Genomic DNA, 17,382 nt, shown 5'->3' with positions numbered 1-17,382 from the left:
AGGGATGCAACCGAGTATGCCCTAGAAAGATAACCTTATTTCATATCCCATAAGTGATACACATGATTTTTATTTCTATTAGACGTAGGTTATCTTTCTAGGGTTAACATTCTCGAGGAGGTTATGTTACCCTATGCTGTGGAGGAAATGACGTTGGTTTGGGTATACCAACAAGACTATGGACCCAAAGCATACGTCAAAAAAGGCAAAACCATGGTTTGCGCAGAAGAAATTATCCGTTATGGAGTGACCCGCTCAATCACCCGACATCGCAAATTTGTGGGGGGATGTTAACAACGCAGTTCATAAAGCAAAACCCTAGGATTCGAAATAATTGAGGGAAGTAGTGCGTGATTGGTAAAAGGCAATACCAGTCGAAAGGCGTCAGGTTTTAGTGGACTCGATGCCACGTAGATGCAAAGCATCATAAAAAACAATGGTTATGTAACAAAGAACTAATTGTAAGCTATTATTATTTCTACACTTTCATATAATTTATTACAATTGTTCTTACGTAATAGATCTAGTACTTTGTCATGCACTGCTATTTTTATGAACAGCCATATATTTAAAAAACGGTTTTTACTATGACAGAGCTAACGGTAAAAAAACCGATAGTACTTATTTTCTGTTATTATGAATAAATGTTTTAGTTTGTTATTAGAAGTTTAATGAAATATATTATAACGTTGATATTGAAGGCCTTTTTGTTTTATTTGGAGAGCACTGCTATTTTTATGAACACAACTGTATATAAACTCACATTTTCAAATTCATTCGTCGATTGTTGGTCGCGCTCATGTGAACACTGCTTTACTCTTGTAGAATCTACGTCTATCTCATAGAAAAATTCAAGGAAACAAGTCCCTTTGTATATATATTTGGATAGTACTATCATGGAACACAAAATTTTGGTACGAAAGGCGGACCATGGGGGCGCTGCCTGTACGAAAATTAAGTGTGGAATCTAAGAGCGACTGGAAGTATAAAAATATTGAAATAAATAAATAAAATAAATTACTCAAATGTAAACAAAAATCAGTCGTTGCCAACGTTACCTGAGATTTGTTTTATTCATACCTATCAATGTATAGAAGATATGCATATACACTACATTTAATTGTATGTGTTTTAGATTTGTAAGCAGAAAATTGTATTCATTTGATTTTAGATTTTCTATTTTTGTGAAATCTGAAAATTTAAAAGCAACGTTTTCAAATTTAAGTTTCAATAGAATGCTACGTTGCCATATTTTGAATTTTTCCATAGCAAATACATTCGATGTAGGTTTTTTTAAATTTGTTTTTTTTTTTTATTGTAAGGTAGTGGGTAGTTAGATATGTAGAAAAGTAAGTATTAAGGAGATGGGTGTGTACTAAGCTAAATTGTAAGGTCTTAAGTCGTTTCGTAATTGGAGTTAAGTCCTGACTCAAGCTAGAATAAAACAATCAACCTAAAGGGCCAACGCGTTGAGTCTATGACGTCATAAAAACATATAAATATTCTGTGTCAACGCACGCACCGTTCACAGCGTCAATGCTTAAGATGTTGAATATTACACGATTAGACAAAATAATATTTATTTAAGCTAACGATATTTTTATTTTTTTTCATATAAGGGTGTCAAAGAATATTAAAATTGGTACAGTGTAAGCATATTACATAACTATTATGCAGTTTTAATTCTAGATCTACAAATGACGTCTTTTTTACGTCAAAGAGTCAACTCGTTTACCGTTTACGTTGACCTTCTAATAGTAGCTTCAGACTTTTTTCTTTAATACTTTGCAGTGCGAAACAACTGTGTTTAAATTGGAAAAAATGAGAATTTATGCATGTTTACCTATTTTAAAACATATTTTTCTATATTTATCCTTTTGAAGTTGAAAAAGGTACATGAATAAGTACGATAATATGTGTTTAGGTTGGCAGGTTGTTGCCTAGATAAAATGGAAGGATGTTTCTAGAGAATAATTTAGTTAAATTAATTAAACCAAAAAGGTAACAAACTTAGTTTAAAAACCTACTATTCTCCTTACCCTCGTTTTGGTTGTTTCAAAAAAAGGAGAAATGGCTAAAGATTACTACACTATATTCTTCTTGCTTCTAGTGTTTTTAGGAAAAAGGGCAAATGGTTTTGGTTTGTCAGGTGTAATTAATTATTTAAGTAATCACGTTACAAAAATGACATTCTAATTTTAAGGAATTTAATTAAGGAATAAAGTTAAAAAACATTGAAGAAATACACATCAAATTTCAAATCAAAATTAAATAAATTTTTTATTTCTAACTAAATCTTTGTCAATTTTAATTTTCACCTCAATTACTATTGATTTATTTCTATGTTTCTAACATCAAATCAATTAAAAAGAGTTTTTATTTAATATAGCGGCTGGGATGCAACCCACACTGATAACTTCCTATTCCGATTAATTACTTAATTTTTGGATTTTAATAAAAATTAGGTAAAGGAAACTAATTTGAAGCCAATGTTTTTAATTTTTGAAAAGGTATTTGAGGTAAAAGTACATTTTTACCAAGTATTAGTATTGTTTTTTTTTATAGTTTGTACAAAAACTGTCAATTCAATTTTTCTCATAATTTTACCAGATGTCAAAAACGTTATTTTTCGTTACATAAAATTATTTTGGAGATAAAAACATTTTTGTTCGTAAAATTTTCGAGGTAAAAATATTTTGTTTTTCAGTTTTTTTTTTATTTATAAAAAAACGTTAATTGGAATTTTTCCAAAAAATATATTTGTTTGGTATCGTTCTAGAGATATTTAGGGTTTACCAAAATATTTACATTTTTTTTTCAAATTGCATGTCAAAAAAAAAAACACCCACACAATTTTCTTGAGAGCCCTTTCTGCATCTTTTTGCATTATTATCTGTATAAAATAAAATGCACGACTGGGTCGCACGAACTTGCTCCTGTATGCTAAGAGTATGTTTAAAAAAGTACTTATATAAGATTTAAAAAAATACCTGTAAATTAAGTTTGTCTTCAAAGATATAAATGCCATTATGTAAAATTGTACATAATGAAAACCATAGTACTCTCATGAGCAGAAACTTTTAGGGCAACCTGAAGCCGAGTCGTTGGCGTGGCGTTAGTATCGAAAGTGGAGAAATTGAGAGGGAGCGAGAGAAAAATATTATTTCCATTCCCATAAGCAGCCAGCAGAATAAGGGAGATAATTAATTTTAGACCCAAAAAGCCTACACAATTTCCTTCATTCTATTTGAGTCTTTCCTTGTATATGTTTTCACATAAAGAGCTTCCATATGAAGGTTGATGAATTTGTTTTTGTTTTATTTATATCAATGCACTTTATATATAAAAAACAAAATGGCTTAATATTGTATCTAATAAGGGGATGAAACAAACTTTTGCATGCTTACGTCAGCTGTTTAGGATCTTTTACCGATATTTGTTTTTATTTACATTCATAAGTCTGCTTTTACTTCGGTACGATCTTTGTATATGAAAAATGGTTTGTATTATGTATAAGGCTACGAAGCGATTCAAAGCTTTTTTCCTCTAGATAGAGCTTTATTGTAATTTCATATTAGAAGAATCAGGATGGAAAATAAAGAATATAAGAAAGAGGCAGACCATGAATGTTTAAATTGTAAAGCGATCTCCTATTGGTTGTGTAGTTAGGTAGCAGGTAGGTGTCTATTTGTCTAATACGAATTAGGAATAGTTCATTGGCGAGCTTAGCTTTAAGCCTAGTACATACTTCCTCGTGAAGTGAACGTTCGCCAGTGGAGAAAGTGAACTTTTGACATTGCTCACTGGTACACACTTGTGAGTACACGTTGTGAACATGAACAAACCAAATGTCAAAGCTTCACCAACAGTTCCCGTACATTTTGCACGTGAATTGCCCGTGAACGAAAACTCTCCACTTTGTTCTCCACTCAGCTTCACGAGCAAGTTCACGGGTGAACCAAAAACTGAAATTTGTATGGGTTCACGAGATGGTTCACAAGTATGTACTAGGCTTTAGGCAGATAGATAGATAAGGACATGTTTATGATGATAATGAAGGAATGTTATTGTTATGTTATTTACTATAAGTTATTTACTATAAGTTTTCAGCGCTAACATAAGGTTTTTACGTTCAGTTTATTTATTTTGTTAAAGTTTAAAAAAATAACAAGCATACGAACAGGTACAAGAAATTGCTATTGATGTTTTGTTTACAGTCAGGTTTTTGTGCGTTTGGGATTTTAGTTATGAAGTGACACGTAAACAGTAGTTGTAGAAGTCGTACGTAATACTTTTATAAATAGGTATAATGTGTATACGTTGAAAAAGTGATTCTAATAGTAAATACATTTATACTCTTTCTGGCCCATTTTTTTAACTTGTACTAAGTTTATATAGGCGAAGGAAAATAAATCATATGTGAAACAACCTTATTCGTAAAGAATGATATTTTAAAATCACATATACAAAGTTACCAAGATAATACTTCTTGATAGACACTTTAAAATAGACTGTTGATTAAATATATCATATTCGTTAATCCGATACAGTTGCGCTACATGGGCGGCATCGTTGGTATTTACAATAATTTTAGTTATAAAAATACATAAATATGTACCAAATGCACTAATTTAGATAAAAGCTAGGAATGTAATTACAATTTTGTCAAAATAATGCGCTCTTTCGGGCTCATGCACAGTTAAAATATAAAAAAAAATTATTTTAATATTCAAAATTTCGCAAGAAAAATAAGTTTGTCTTCAAAAATTTAAATGCCATTTTATAAATAAAAAAACATTTTATTTTTGAAATTTTTTTTATGAAAATCGTTAGAGCGGTTTTTTTTTAAATTAATTTTTTATATATAAAATTTTTCAATTTTGTTCTAAAAATATTTTTGGTACGCAGTTGTTTAGAGATTGTTAATATACGCTATACGTTTGAATTTCGTAAAAAAATGTTGAAACGTTTTTGAGATATCGAATTTTGAAAAAATAAAATTCAATATTTTTTTAAAAATCCAAACAATAAAAAATTACACTTTTGATAATCAAATATTGTTAAAGCAATATAAGAGCTTATTCAGAAAAAAAATTATTGAAATCGGTTTATAAACTACTGAGAAAATTAAAAAACAAAATAACGGTTCTATGAGCGGTACCTTTCCTGAGCAATACAAAAATTTGTTTTTCTTATTAAAAGAAGCCAAGTTAAAAAATAAAATTTTAGAGAAAATTTAAAGAAAATCTATCGGTTTGTTTTTGAGAAAATTCGAATTTTCTTTTTTTGCCCAAAAATATTGTATGGTGGCCACTGTTAGTTTTGATCTTAAAAAAAAAATGAAAAAAACGCCTAACGCGAATCTGCTCAAAACCTTAACTTCCAAGTTTGAACTCAATCGACCCAATGGTTTAGGCTGTAGGAGCGTGGACAGACAGACAAAACCGACCGGACGGAATCGTGGGACCCACTTTTTTCGACTTCTCTACTATCGTAATATAATGTTTGATTAAAATCTCGAGTTCGAAATTTTGCACGAATGCAAAACTTGCCATATAGTTCCTATATGTCGCAAGTAAAAATGTATTTCAAGTCAAAACCTTCGGTTCTTGAACAAGCACAGACATCTCACTAAAAATCTTTTATTTCGACTCGAGGGACCTGGAAACCTCGAGAAATGTCAAACTTTTCAATTTGACAATTTGGACCCATTACAATAACTTCCTATGTTAAGTTAAAAATATTCGCACTATTAGTATCATGGTTTAAAAATATTTGATTCGTTTGAAAATGATTCGAACAAAATAGGGAAATCCTTAATTTTTCTAATTGGCAACCACAAAAAAGTTTTAATTCTAATTTTTCTTCTATTTTTTGTCCTGTGTGTTTTTTTTTTAAATGATTTCATTGTCGATTAACCAATCAAACAATCGGAAAAACAAATTATACAAAATATAAATAATAAATTATAACAAAAATGTATTTTCATTGACTCCCTCGAACTTTCACTGAATTTGTATACATTCTTCTCTATCTTCTGTTTTTTAATAATCTGGAAATTTATTATTTTATATTGGAATTCTCACTCATTTTTGCTCTCACCCAATACATTCCACATGCAAAACATGTGGAACGAATTGTTTAGGAAGGCGTAAAAAGATGTCAGGTCGAGCGTTCCTTCTTCATGATAGTACTATTAAAATATATATACAAACCAAGTCCTTAGTGCGGTTACCTTTTTCGGCCATGTTTTTCTTCTTAAGAGTCTCTGTTAAGTTGATGAAGGTCAGCTGAAGCGGACATTTCTTTTATGAACATACCCAAAATGATATTGGCTTTATTACAAATATTTGTCAACACTAACCTATGCTTTATATCTGAAAACTGTTGTTCATGTATATTTTCTTCTAAAAATAATTAAAAACGCGCTGAAGATCATCCAGATTAATCTGAGAGTTTTCCTTAGGGAGGAAAACTTCCACATTGGCGTTTTCCAAGAACCGTGGATAAACGGCCTCAAGGTGCGAGGCCTCCAAGACAACCAATACGATCTCTTTTATAAACCGCAGATCAAGACCAAGGTAATCCCAGAACTTGTTATTAAAAGGTTTTTATATCCAAGTTTTCGCACTCCTGATCTGATCCCATAATGCACCATCACCTCCGGAGGAGGTGTGCAAAATCATAACCGAAGCTAAAATCAAAAAGGCAAACCTTCTAATCGGAGGCGACGCAAATGCTCGGCATTCCCTTTAGGAAAGTTCTGAGATAAACGAACGAGGTGAATCACTTTTTGATTTTATCATTGAACATAATATGACCATTTGTAGAGTGGATTCTATTTCAAATTAATTATGAGTCGAAAAACCCTCCGCCTTAAGGAAACCACACAATAACTGACTGGAAGAAATTCAGTCAAATTGCTTATTCCAAACTAAGCAAAGGTCTGCAGATTTCAAGGGAGGTCTAGAAAAATCAAGGGAGTTCTGGAGATTTCAAGGGAGGTCTGGAGATTTCAAGGGCGGTCTGGAGATTTCAAGGGAGGTCTGGAGATTTCAAGGGAGGTCTGGAAATATCAAGGGAGGTCTAGAAAAATCAAGGGAGGTCTAGAGATTTCATGGGAGGTCTGGAAAAATCAAGGGAGGTCTGGAGATTTCAAGGGAGGTCTGGAAAAATCAAGGGAGGTCTGGAGATTTCAAGGGAGGTCTGGAGATTTCAAGGGAGGTCTGGAGATTTCAAGGGCGGTCTGGAGATTTCAAGGGAGGTCTGGAGATTTCAAGGGAGGTCTGGAAATATCAAGGGAGGTCTGGAAATATCAAGGGAGGTCTAGAAAAATCAAGGGAGGTCTAGAGATTTCAAGGGAGGTCTGGAAAAATCAAGGGAGGTCTGGAGATTTCAAGGGAGGTCTGGAGATTTCAAGGGAGGTCTGGAGATTTCAAGGGAGGTCTAGAAAAATCAAGGGAGGTCTGGAAATATCAAGGGAGGTCTGGAGATTTCAAGGGAGGTCTGGAAAAATCAAGGGAGGTCTGGAGATTTCAAGGGGGGTCTGGAAAAATCAAGGGAGGTCTGGAGATTTCAAGGGAGGTGTTCTCGACTAGAAACTTTAGCAAAGTTTTAGAAATTATGCCGGTTAAAAATGTTCCAAAGAAAAGACGTTATCTTGTTCAAACTTGAAATTAGAATAATCTTTAATTTTATCATATGACCTAGTGTACAATACAAAATATATACAATCCATTAATTTCTTTATATAATCTTGACATTCAAATGACATTTTTATCTTATTTAACAATTTGTGGAACGTATTTATTATTATTAAAAAATGAACTAAATGAATTTAAAAACTGAATGAATGTTCAAATACTTTAAAGTTCTGTTTGCATTTACGCGAATTATTTACATTCGCACATTCTCCCCGCCATTATTTTGATAGTTTGGTATAACCCTTTTGCGCTGCACTATCGACATCTTTTGGTTTTCGCTGATTTTAACCCAACTCCATTGAACATGTAACGAGAGAGAATATTTTTAGAAAAGGAATTATAAAAAACAATAAGTACAGTAAGTAAACGAAACCAAGAGCAACAAATATTCTATCATAACACAAACGTAGTATGTGTAGTGAAAGTACCGCTGATTGTTGATTTTGTTTTTTTTTTGTCTCATTCAATTGAATGGGATTTTATTTCTTTAATATATTTAATATCGTGTTTCGTGTGCCGGTCGGGTTGCTTTCCGTTTGTTTTTAATTTGATATAGTTTAAATTTTGTTATTTATTGTTATGAATGTGATTAATTTATTTAGTTTAATTAATTTAAGAAAACGGTTGTTTCATTTTTGATGCGTTACATCAATTTTAGCAATATAATTCAAGTGCGGTTGAATTAAATAATAGGTACATAGGTACCTATATGATTATGTTGTGTTGTTTAGTTAAAACAATGGGTGAGTTCCTTTTATTATGTGTATTCATTATAATTTTATTTAAAAATTTAATAATGCAGTTTTGTGCTTCCATATACATATGTACATATGTAATTACCTACATATAAGTTCGTAAGTCTTTCGATTTTATTTTAACCGTTTTTATTTGCAAAAGCCGGTATGTATGTACATATGTATATAATTGAGAATTGTGCGCATAATTGTTTGTTTTGATTTTGGCTTGAGAAATTATGTGCATAATTTTGAACGAGTGGGGTCGTGCATCGGTCGTATGTTCTCGCGTATTGTTATGATTAGAATTATTATTATTTTTTTTGTAATTTGTTTTAAGCAGACATATTTGGATCGGGCGGTGCCGTGTATCGGTTGTATGGTTTTACTCGTTATAATTTTGTTGAATTTTTATCTTGAGTTGAGTGTTTATGTTGCAAATTTTAAATTCGTAGAAATTGTGTTTTATTTAAATAAATTTTATTTGGTGGTGACTGTGAAGTGCTTTTAACATTTAGCAAATGCGATTATTTGATTTCATAAATTATTGAAATATATTTTGTTTTGTTGGAAATATTTATTGATGTTTTAATCGAAATGTTGCATTGTATTTTAATATTATATCGGTGTTTTGAAACGTTGAATTAAGTGAATTAATATTTAATTTCGGTGAAATGAATAATTGTAGGTATGTGTTCTTATTTATGAGTTGTGATTTTATTTGGTTTGTTTTGAATCTAGTGAATTAGATGTGACGTTTGACGTGCTGAAGCTGAATTGTGGACTTAAGTTTGATGTTTTGGCTGCGGACATTACCATTTTAGCGATGAATTTAGATTAAGAATTTGAAATAAGCCATCTTGGTTTAAGTCAAATTGAAATATTTTGAATCAAATTGTTTTAATTTTGTTAAATTATATTGTTTATTTGTTGCAGCCTTATTTATAGTTTATAATTTTAAGATCAAGTTACTGATATTATAGTTTTGAATAAATTAAAATTTTCAGAATTGAATTGGTGTTTTATTTGATGTGGTTTGTTTACGATCTCTTTTTTTGTTTTTGTTTTTAACTTCATGTTTTGATGTGATGATTTTATATGATTCTGACGGTTTTAAATATTATTTATATTAGACTCGTTTGTTCCGTGGTTTTGTTTGAAGGTAAAAGGCAAATTTTAGTAATCGGTCGTTTAAACTGTCCAGACTTGGTGCGGAGCGTGACAACGCGTACCAAACCGTCTGACCCGCTGTGGGTTTGTTCTATTCGCGCCATATTCCAATGTGTTGGTGGAAGTCGTTCATCCTTCAAGAGAACCAAATCTCCTATCTTCGGCTTTTCTTGTATTTTTGTCCATTTTGGGCGTTGTTGAAGCCGAGATAAGTATTCAGAATTCCATCGTCTCCAAAATACTTCAGATAATGCCTGAACTCGTTTCCAGCGATCTTTATGTGTAATGTTTGTTTCTGTTTCACCTTGTGGTACTGCATGCAAAGATTCTCCGACTAAGAAATGTGCTGGAGTTAGTGCGTTCAAATCATCGATGCTATCGGTTAGTGGGCATAGAGGTCTCGAATTCAGACAAGCTTCTACTTGTGCTAGAAGCGTCGCGAGCTCCTCGAAGGTAAGCCTCTCAATTCCAATGACTCGTTTGAGATGGTACTTGACAGACTTCACACCCGCTTCCCATAGGCCACCGAAATGGGGAGAAGCTGGGGGAATGAAATGCCAATCTGTACCGCGATTTGCCAATAGTTCTGCTACCTGCTTCCAGTCGTGTTGTGCTTCTTTCATCATTTTTGCCAGTTCATTATTGGCACCGATGAAATTAGTTCCGCAGTCGCTATAGATCTGCTTACAAATTCCTCTTCTGGCAGTGAACCGTTTGAATGCTGCTAAAAATGCTTGTGTGGTTAAGTCTGATACTGCTTCGAGATGAATGGCTTTGGTTGCCAAACAGATAAATACTGCGAAATAGCCTTTTAGTATTTTTGCTCCACGGGCTTTCCAGGCTTTTATCTCGATTGGTCCCGCATAGTCAACACCGGTGTGACTAAATGGTCGCGATATGCGTACTCGAGCGGCAGGTAAGTTTCCCATCAGTTGTTGCATTTCAGATGCCTTTTGCCGGTAGCAAGAAGGGCATTTATGCAACTGGTGCTTGACGCTTCGCCGAATCTGTCCTATCCAATATCGTTGTCGGATGTAATTAATCATTTGCTGGATTCCGCCGTGTAGAGTTTGCTTGTGAGCATCTCTTACAACCAGACTCGTAAAATGGTGGTTGCTCTGCAACAGTATCGGATGTTGGGCATCGTAGGAAAGGAGGGAGTTTGCTAAACGTCCCCCGACTCGTAAGATTCCGTCAGAATCAAGAAATGCGTTTAACGAAAGTAAATTCTTTGGAATTTTGGCATTTCCAAGAATTTGTTGAATCTCATCTCCAAACATCTCCTTCTGTGCTGCCTTGACCACTATTTGATGTGCTGCATCTAATTCTTCAGGATTGATTGGACCTGTGATAGGACCAAGCTTAGGTCGACATTTTATTGTGAAACGACGACAGGTGGCGACGACTCTAAGTAATTTGAGCAACCTGGAAGAGTCGTGAATAGCCTGCAAGATTTTATCGCCATGAGTGATATTGATACTTAAAACATTCACTTTACTTTTATCCTTCTTTTCTTCTTCAGTGTCGTTGTCGATGAGTCGATGCGGAGCATCGAATTCCCATTGTCGCGTTAAAAATTCAGGTCCATTCCACCACATATCCAATGACTCCAGTTCAGCCGGAAATACACCTCGAGACGCTAGATCGGCTGGGTTATGCAATGTTGCAACATGACCCCAGCTGTCGATCTGTATAAGCCGCTGAATTTCGGATACACGATTGGATACGAATGTGGTCCATTTTGCTGGTGACGCTTGTATCCATGCCAACGCTATCATCGAATCAGTCCACGCGTAGATATCGACATCGGGGATGGCCAAGATATCCTTGGTGTAACTAAGTAGCTGCGACAGAAGAACAGCTCCACAGAGTTCCAGGCGAGGCAGCGTGATGGTTCGCTGACTTGGTGCTACTTTTGTTTTTGAGAGAAGCAGGCTGGTAAGGATTCGATCGTCCGTGTCTAAGACCCGAATGTAGACTACTGCACCGAAAGCTTTCATGGAGGCGTCACAGAATCCGTGAAGTTGGACAGCCTTATTAGATGGGCTTTTCGCGATCCATCTCGGAATTCGCAATCGTTCGATGAGAGGAAGTTCGCGTTGAAAAGCTTCCCATTCCGTCTTTAAGGGAGTAGGAATTGGATCGTCCCAATCACAACCATGCTCCCAGAGGCGTTGCATCATTAGTTTCGCCGTGATGATGCAGGGTGATATCCACCCGAGTGGGTCGAACAGCTTAGCGATGGTGGACAACATTGACCGTTTTGTGATGTCTTCTGGTGAAACTTGCAGATTTTGAAAAGAAAAGTAGTCGTCAAGTGGAAACCACTTGATGCCGAGTGTCTTGACATGATTTGAGGTGTTAAACGGGAGTTCAAAATCAAGTTCTCGATCCTCAGCAGCGATGTCTTCCAGGAGAGCCTTGGAGTTACTCGTCCATTTCCTCAGGTTGAATCCCGCAGACGCTAAGAGCTGCTTGGCTTCATGTTGTTTCCTCTTGGCTTCTTCGATGGAATCTGCTCCACTGATCAGATCATCAACGTACATGTCCTCACGGACAACCTTCGCCCCTTCGGGAAAATTCTGACTTTCATCGTCGGCTAGTTTCTTCAAAACCTTAATCGCAAGATATGGTGCGCTCGCTGTACCAAACGTGACAGTGTTCAGTTTGAAGACTTTAATCGGCGAAGATTTCTGTTCCCTCCACAAAATTAGCTGAAAGTATCGGTCTGGGAAACTAACCATAATTTGACGGTACATCTTTTCAATGTCTGCCGTAAAAGTAACTCGATGAGTACGCCATCTGAGAACAAGATCAATGATATTGGTCTGCAATTTTGGACCTACAAGAAGATGTTCGTTGAGGGATTTCCCATCCGAAGCTTTAGAAGCTGCGTCAAACACCACTCTCAGCTTTGTTGTGGAACTCGCTTCCTTAAAAACTGCATGGTGCGGAAGAAAATAATGGTAAGGGGTCGCCAAAACCGTGTCATCTTCATCTATTTCTTCCATGTGTTTGAGCTTGATGTACTCATTTATGCACTTTGAATAGTCCTCACAAAGTTTAGGATCTGCAGCAAGTCTTTTCTCGAGATGGAGAAATCGTCGAGTAGCTCCTTGACGGCTGGATCCCATCGCTGGAAGGCCTTCTTTGAACGGTAAGCTGACTTGGTAACGCCCGTCTGGTAAACGTGTCGTATTCCTCTCAAAATGTTCTTCACAAGCAATGTTGTCTAGGGTTTCATGTGTCTGGAACGGCGTTTCTTCCATCTCCCAAAACTTCTGTAGCTGGATTCCGAGGTCAGTAACCTGCACGAAACTTCGAATTTGCCGGGGAAGTTCCTCTGGAACTTTCCCTAACACGATCCACCCTAAATGCGTATTTTGCGCTATCGGTCCATTGTTATCCGGAGACCTTCTTATTTCCGGTAGCAGTATTTGGGCGCAAACATCACTTCCAAACAATAAATCGATAGGAGCGGGTTCGTAGAGATGGGGATCTGCTAACGTAAGACCCTTGAGGTGATTCCAACTGTTGGGTACCACTCGTTGGGCCGGGAGATGCCCAGTCAGCGACTTAAAAACCAATGCCTGTGTGGCAGTTTCAAACGTCGAATGGCGAGAAGCAAAATGCACTTCGACTGTATGCTGTGTTGTGCCGCTGCTGACCAACCCCAACCCCGATACCTCAACAATGGCACGTCGCCTTTCCAACTTCAGCAGACGAGCAGCAGCTTCTGTTATGAAAGACGTTTCTGACCCTGTATCAACCAGGGCACGTAGTAAACGAATTCTTCCATCCGTGGCTCGCGCTTTGACAACTGCTGTAGCTAAGAGCACCTGATGTGTTTGGGCACGATCACCGTGCGACGCGTGGTAGTTTTGAGTTTGTGGACGAACAGCTGGTTGGAACTCAGGCGCATTCGGGTTCACTGAGGCCTGAAATGTGTTAGAACTAGAACCGGCAACTCTCGGTTGAGACGGCATACCTTGGCTTGATGTTCCGACTTGGGTCTGATGTTCAGTACCTGGTTGTTGAGGTTGAAAAGAGTTATTATGGTGCTGCAAATGCAGGAGTGAGTGATGTTTCTGTTGACAGAAATAGCACCGACTCAAACTCTGGCATTCCTGGAGAGAATGCCCATATGTCAGACAATTTTCACAAACATGGATTCCCCGGACTACTTCTCGGCGTTTGACACTGTCCATTGCCAAAAATTGCTGGCATTTTCTAAGGGAGTGCTTGTTGTGGTTGCACAATTTGCAAAGAACTTGGCTAGTTTGAAAGTGCTTTGGAATTTTCTGAGGTTGATGCTTTACAACATGCTTTGTATGTAAAACCTTTGAAGTCGATGGTTGAAAGCGTGGCCTTGAATTAACAGATGACTCTTCTTTGCGCCTGGTGGGCGTAGCTAGCTCTTGTTGGCCCATAACTTCAAGCGTACGGAATCGTGTCTCTAAAAATTCGGAAAACGCATCAAATTTCGGTAAGTCCTTGCTATTCCCTAATTTTTCCTCCCATAATTTTTGACTTGTACTAGGAAGCTTTTGTACAAGGAACCATATCAAGACCGTATCCCACGAAGAAATCGGAACCTCCAAATTTTCAAGAGCGAGAAGACATTCTCTAGTTGTATACAAGAGCTCCTTGAGACCAGATGCCGTTTCTCGCGTCAATGAGGGTTGACCAAAAAGCGATTGCATTTGGATGTGCACCAGAATGCGTTTATGATTGTAGCGCTCTTCCAAAAGTTCCCATGCCTTTTCATAACTTGCAGACTCAACAGCAATGTTTTGCATAAAACGATGTGCATCACCTATTAAACACGTTTGTAGGAAATGCAATTTGTCGATGTCCTCCAGGGTCGCGTTTTTATGGACGAGAGCTTGAAATCTGTCGTGAAAAGCACGCCAGTTTGTGTAAGATCCGTCGAATTTGGGCAGATCAATCCTCGGGAGACGAATCGCCGAATGTGAGGACGATGCAGAAGAATGAGGGGGCGGAGCACCCATTAGGACATCACCTGCGATAAGTGTTTTCGATTTTTCCATCGCCTCTACCAATTCTGCCCTATATTCGAGGTAAATATCATACATTTGATCATAGACCACTAATAATTCATCCTTTTTTAAATATTCTTCCAGCATACCACCACCAATGATTGCCTCGTGATAGGCTTTCGACGTAGCTAGATCTTCTTCTAGCTTTGAAAGACGTCCCGATGCATATGCTGGTGTTCTCCGCTCCTTCGGAGCCTTTTTGAAATTAGTAAGGTCTTTGATGACTTTTGTAAGTAACCCCTTTTGCAATTCCCCATACTTATATGATTTTTCCATTTCTTTAAATTATTTTTAAATTACAGAGTAATATAAAAAAAAACGAAATCGGGACAGGTTTTACTAACAAGAAAAGCAACGACTTACTGCTTGTATGCTGCGGCTACGGCTGCTGACTTTGTCGGTGAATTGCTGCTGACGTCGTCGTCGTCGTTAAAGATGCTGCTGGCGTCGTCGTTGATGTTGCTGCAGGGGCTCCGAGTCAATGATGGATCGTTTAAAAGATATATTTTGTATACTTTTCCTTTTTTTTATTTTAACTAGATTTCTTGTTTTTTAAACTGCACACACGGCACTATATATTAAGTTTTTTTTGTGTAAATGTAATTTACTTAATGTTTTAACTTTAAATTTGCTTGCACTGATTGTTATTTAAATTAAGAAAAACAAAACCTCAAATACTGTTTGTATGTTAAATAAAAACTCGAAGGACCAAATGTTCTCGACTAGAAACTTTAGCAAAGTTTTAGAAATTATGCCGGTTAAAAATGTTCCAAAGAAAAGACGTTATCTTGTTCAAACTTGAAATTAGAATAATCTTTAATTTTATCATATGACCTAGTGTACAATACAAAATATATACAATCCATTAATTTCTTTATATAATCTTGACATTCAAATGACATTTTTATCTTATTTAACAATTTGTGGAACGTATTTATTATTATTAAAAAATGAACTAAATGAATTTAAAAACTGAATGAATGTTCAAATACTTTAAAGTTCTGTTTGCATTTACGCGAATTATTTACATTCGCACAGGAGGTCTGGAAAAATCAAGGGAGGTCTGGAGATTTCAAGGGAGGTCTGGAAATTTCAAGGGAGGTCTGGAAATATCAAGGGAGGTCTAGAAAAATCAAGGGAGGTCTGGAGATTTCAAGGGAGGTCTTGAGATTTCAAGGGAGGTCTAGAAAAATCAAGGGAGGTCTAGAAAAATCAAGGGAGGTCTGGAGATTTCAAGGGAGTTCTGGAAATATCAAGGGAGGTCTAGAAAAATCAAAGGAGGTCTTTAGATTTCAAGGGAGGTCTGGAGATTTCAAGGGAGGTCTGGAAAAATCAAGGGAGGTCTAGAAAAATCAAGGGAGGTCAAGAAAAATCAAAGGAGGTCTTCAGATTTCAAGGGAGGTCTAGAAAAATCAAGGGAGTTCTGGAAATTTCAAGGAAGGTCTGGAGATTTAAAGGGAGGTCTGGAAAAATCAAGGGAGGTCTGGAGATTTCAAGGGAGGTCTAGAAAAATCAAGGGAGGTCTAGAAAAATCAAGGGAGGTCTGGAGATTTCAAGGGAGGTCTGGAAATATCAAGGGAGGTCTAGAAAAATCAAGGGAGGTCTGGAGATTTCAAGGGAGGTCTAGAAAAATCAAAGGAGGTCTTGAGATTTAAAGGGAGGTCTTGAAAAATCAAGGGAGGTCTGGAAATTTCAAGGGAGGTCTGGAAAAATAAAGGGAGGTCTGGAGATTTCAAGGGAGGTCTTGAGATTTCAAGGGAGGTCTAGAAAAATCAAGGGAGGTCTGGAAAAATCAAGGGAGGTCTGGAGATTTCAAGGGAGGTCTGGAAAAATCAAGGGAGGTCTAGAAAAATCAAGGGAGGTCTGGAGATTTCAAGGGAGGTCTGGAGATTTCAAGGGAGGTCTGGAAAAATCAAGGGAGGTCTGGAGATTTCAAGGAAGGTCTGGAAAAATCAAGGGAGGTCTAGAAAAATCAAGGGAGGTCTGGAGATTTCAAAGGAGGTCTGGAGATTTCAAGGGAGGTCTGGAAAAATCAAGGGAGGTCTGGAGATTTCAAGGGAGGTCTGGAGATTTCAAGGGAGGTCTGGAAAAATCAAAGGAGGTCTGGAGATTTTAAGGGAGGTCTAGAAAAATCAAGGGAGGTCTAGAAAAATCAAAGGAGGTCTTGAGATTTCAAGGGAGGTCTAGAAAAATCAAGGGAGGTCTCGAGATTTCAAGGAAGGTCTGGAAAAATCAAGGGAGGTCTAGAAAAATCAAGGGAGGTCTGGAGATTTCAAAGGAGGTCTGGAGATTTCAAGGGAGGTCTGGAAAAATCAAGGGAGGTCTGGAGATTTCAAGGGAGGTCTGGAGATTTCAAGGGAGGTCTGGAAAAATCAAAGGAGGTCTGGAGATTTCAAGGGAGGTCTAGAAAAATCAAGGGAGGTCTAGAAAAATCAAAGGATGTCTTGAGATTTCAAGGGAGGTCTAGAAAAATCAAGGGAGGTCTGGAGATTTCAAGGAAGGTCTGGAAAAATCAAGGGAGGTCTAGAAAAATCAAGGGAGGTCTGGAGATTTCAAAGGAGGTCTGGAGATTTCAAGGGAGGTCTGGAAAAATCAAGGGAGGTCTGGAGATTTCAAGGGAAGTCTGGAGATTTCAAGGGAGGTCTGGAAAAATCAAGGGAGGTCTGGCGATTTCAAGGAAGGTCTGGAAAAATCAAGGGAGGTCTAGAAAAATCA

At 36.7% G+C, this 17,382-nt stretch overlaps 1 protein-coding gene across 1 annotated transcript; it reads right to left on the bottom strand.

Moving 5' to 3' along the window:
- Window positions 1-9,561: 9,561 nt before the first annotated feature.
- LOC129940502 (uncharacterized) lies at window positions 9,562-14,943 on the bottom strand. Its single transcript, XM_056048860.1, has one exon. It carries the CDS (start codon window positions 14,941-14,943, stop codon window positions 9,562-9,564), a length of 5,382 nt encoding a protein of 1,793 aa, XP_055904835.1.
- Between the last annotated feature and the right edge of the window lie 2,439 nt (window positions 14,944-17,382).

Source organism: Eupeodes corollae, chromosome 1 (assembly GCF_945859685.1).
Source record: "Eupeodes corollae chromosome 1, idEupCoro1.1, whole genome shotgun sequence".
In the NCBI taxonomy this organism is placed as follows: Eukaryota; Metazoa; Arthropoda; class Insecta; order Diptera; family Syrphidae; genus Eupeodes; species Eupeodes corollae.
Note: the sequence above shows the minus strand (reverse complement) of the source record. Positions and strands in the feature narration are given on the sequence as shown.

Coding starts and splice junctions, on each gene's coding strand:
- LOC129940502 (XM_056048860.1), bottom strand. CDS start 14,943: ATGGAAAAATCATATAAGTATGGGGAATTGCAAAAGGGGTTACTTACA.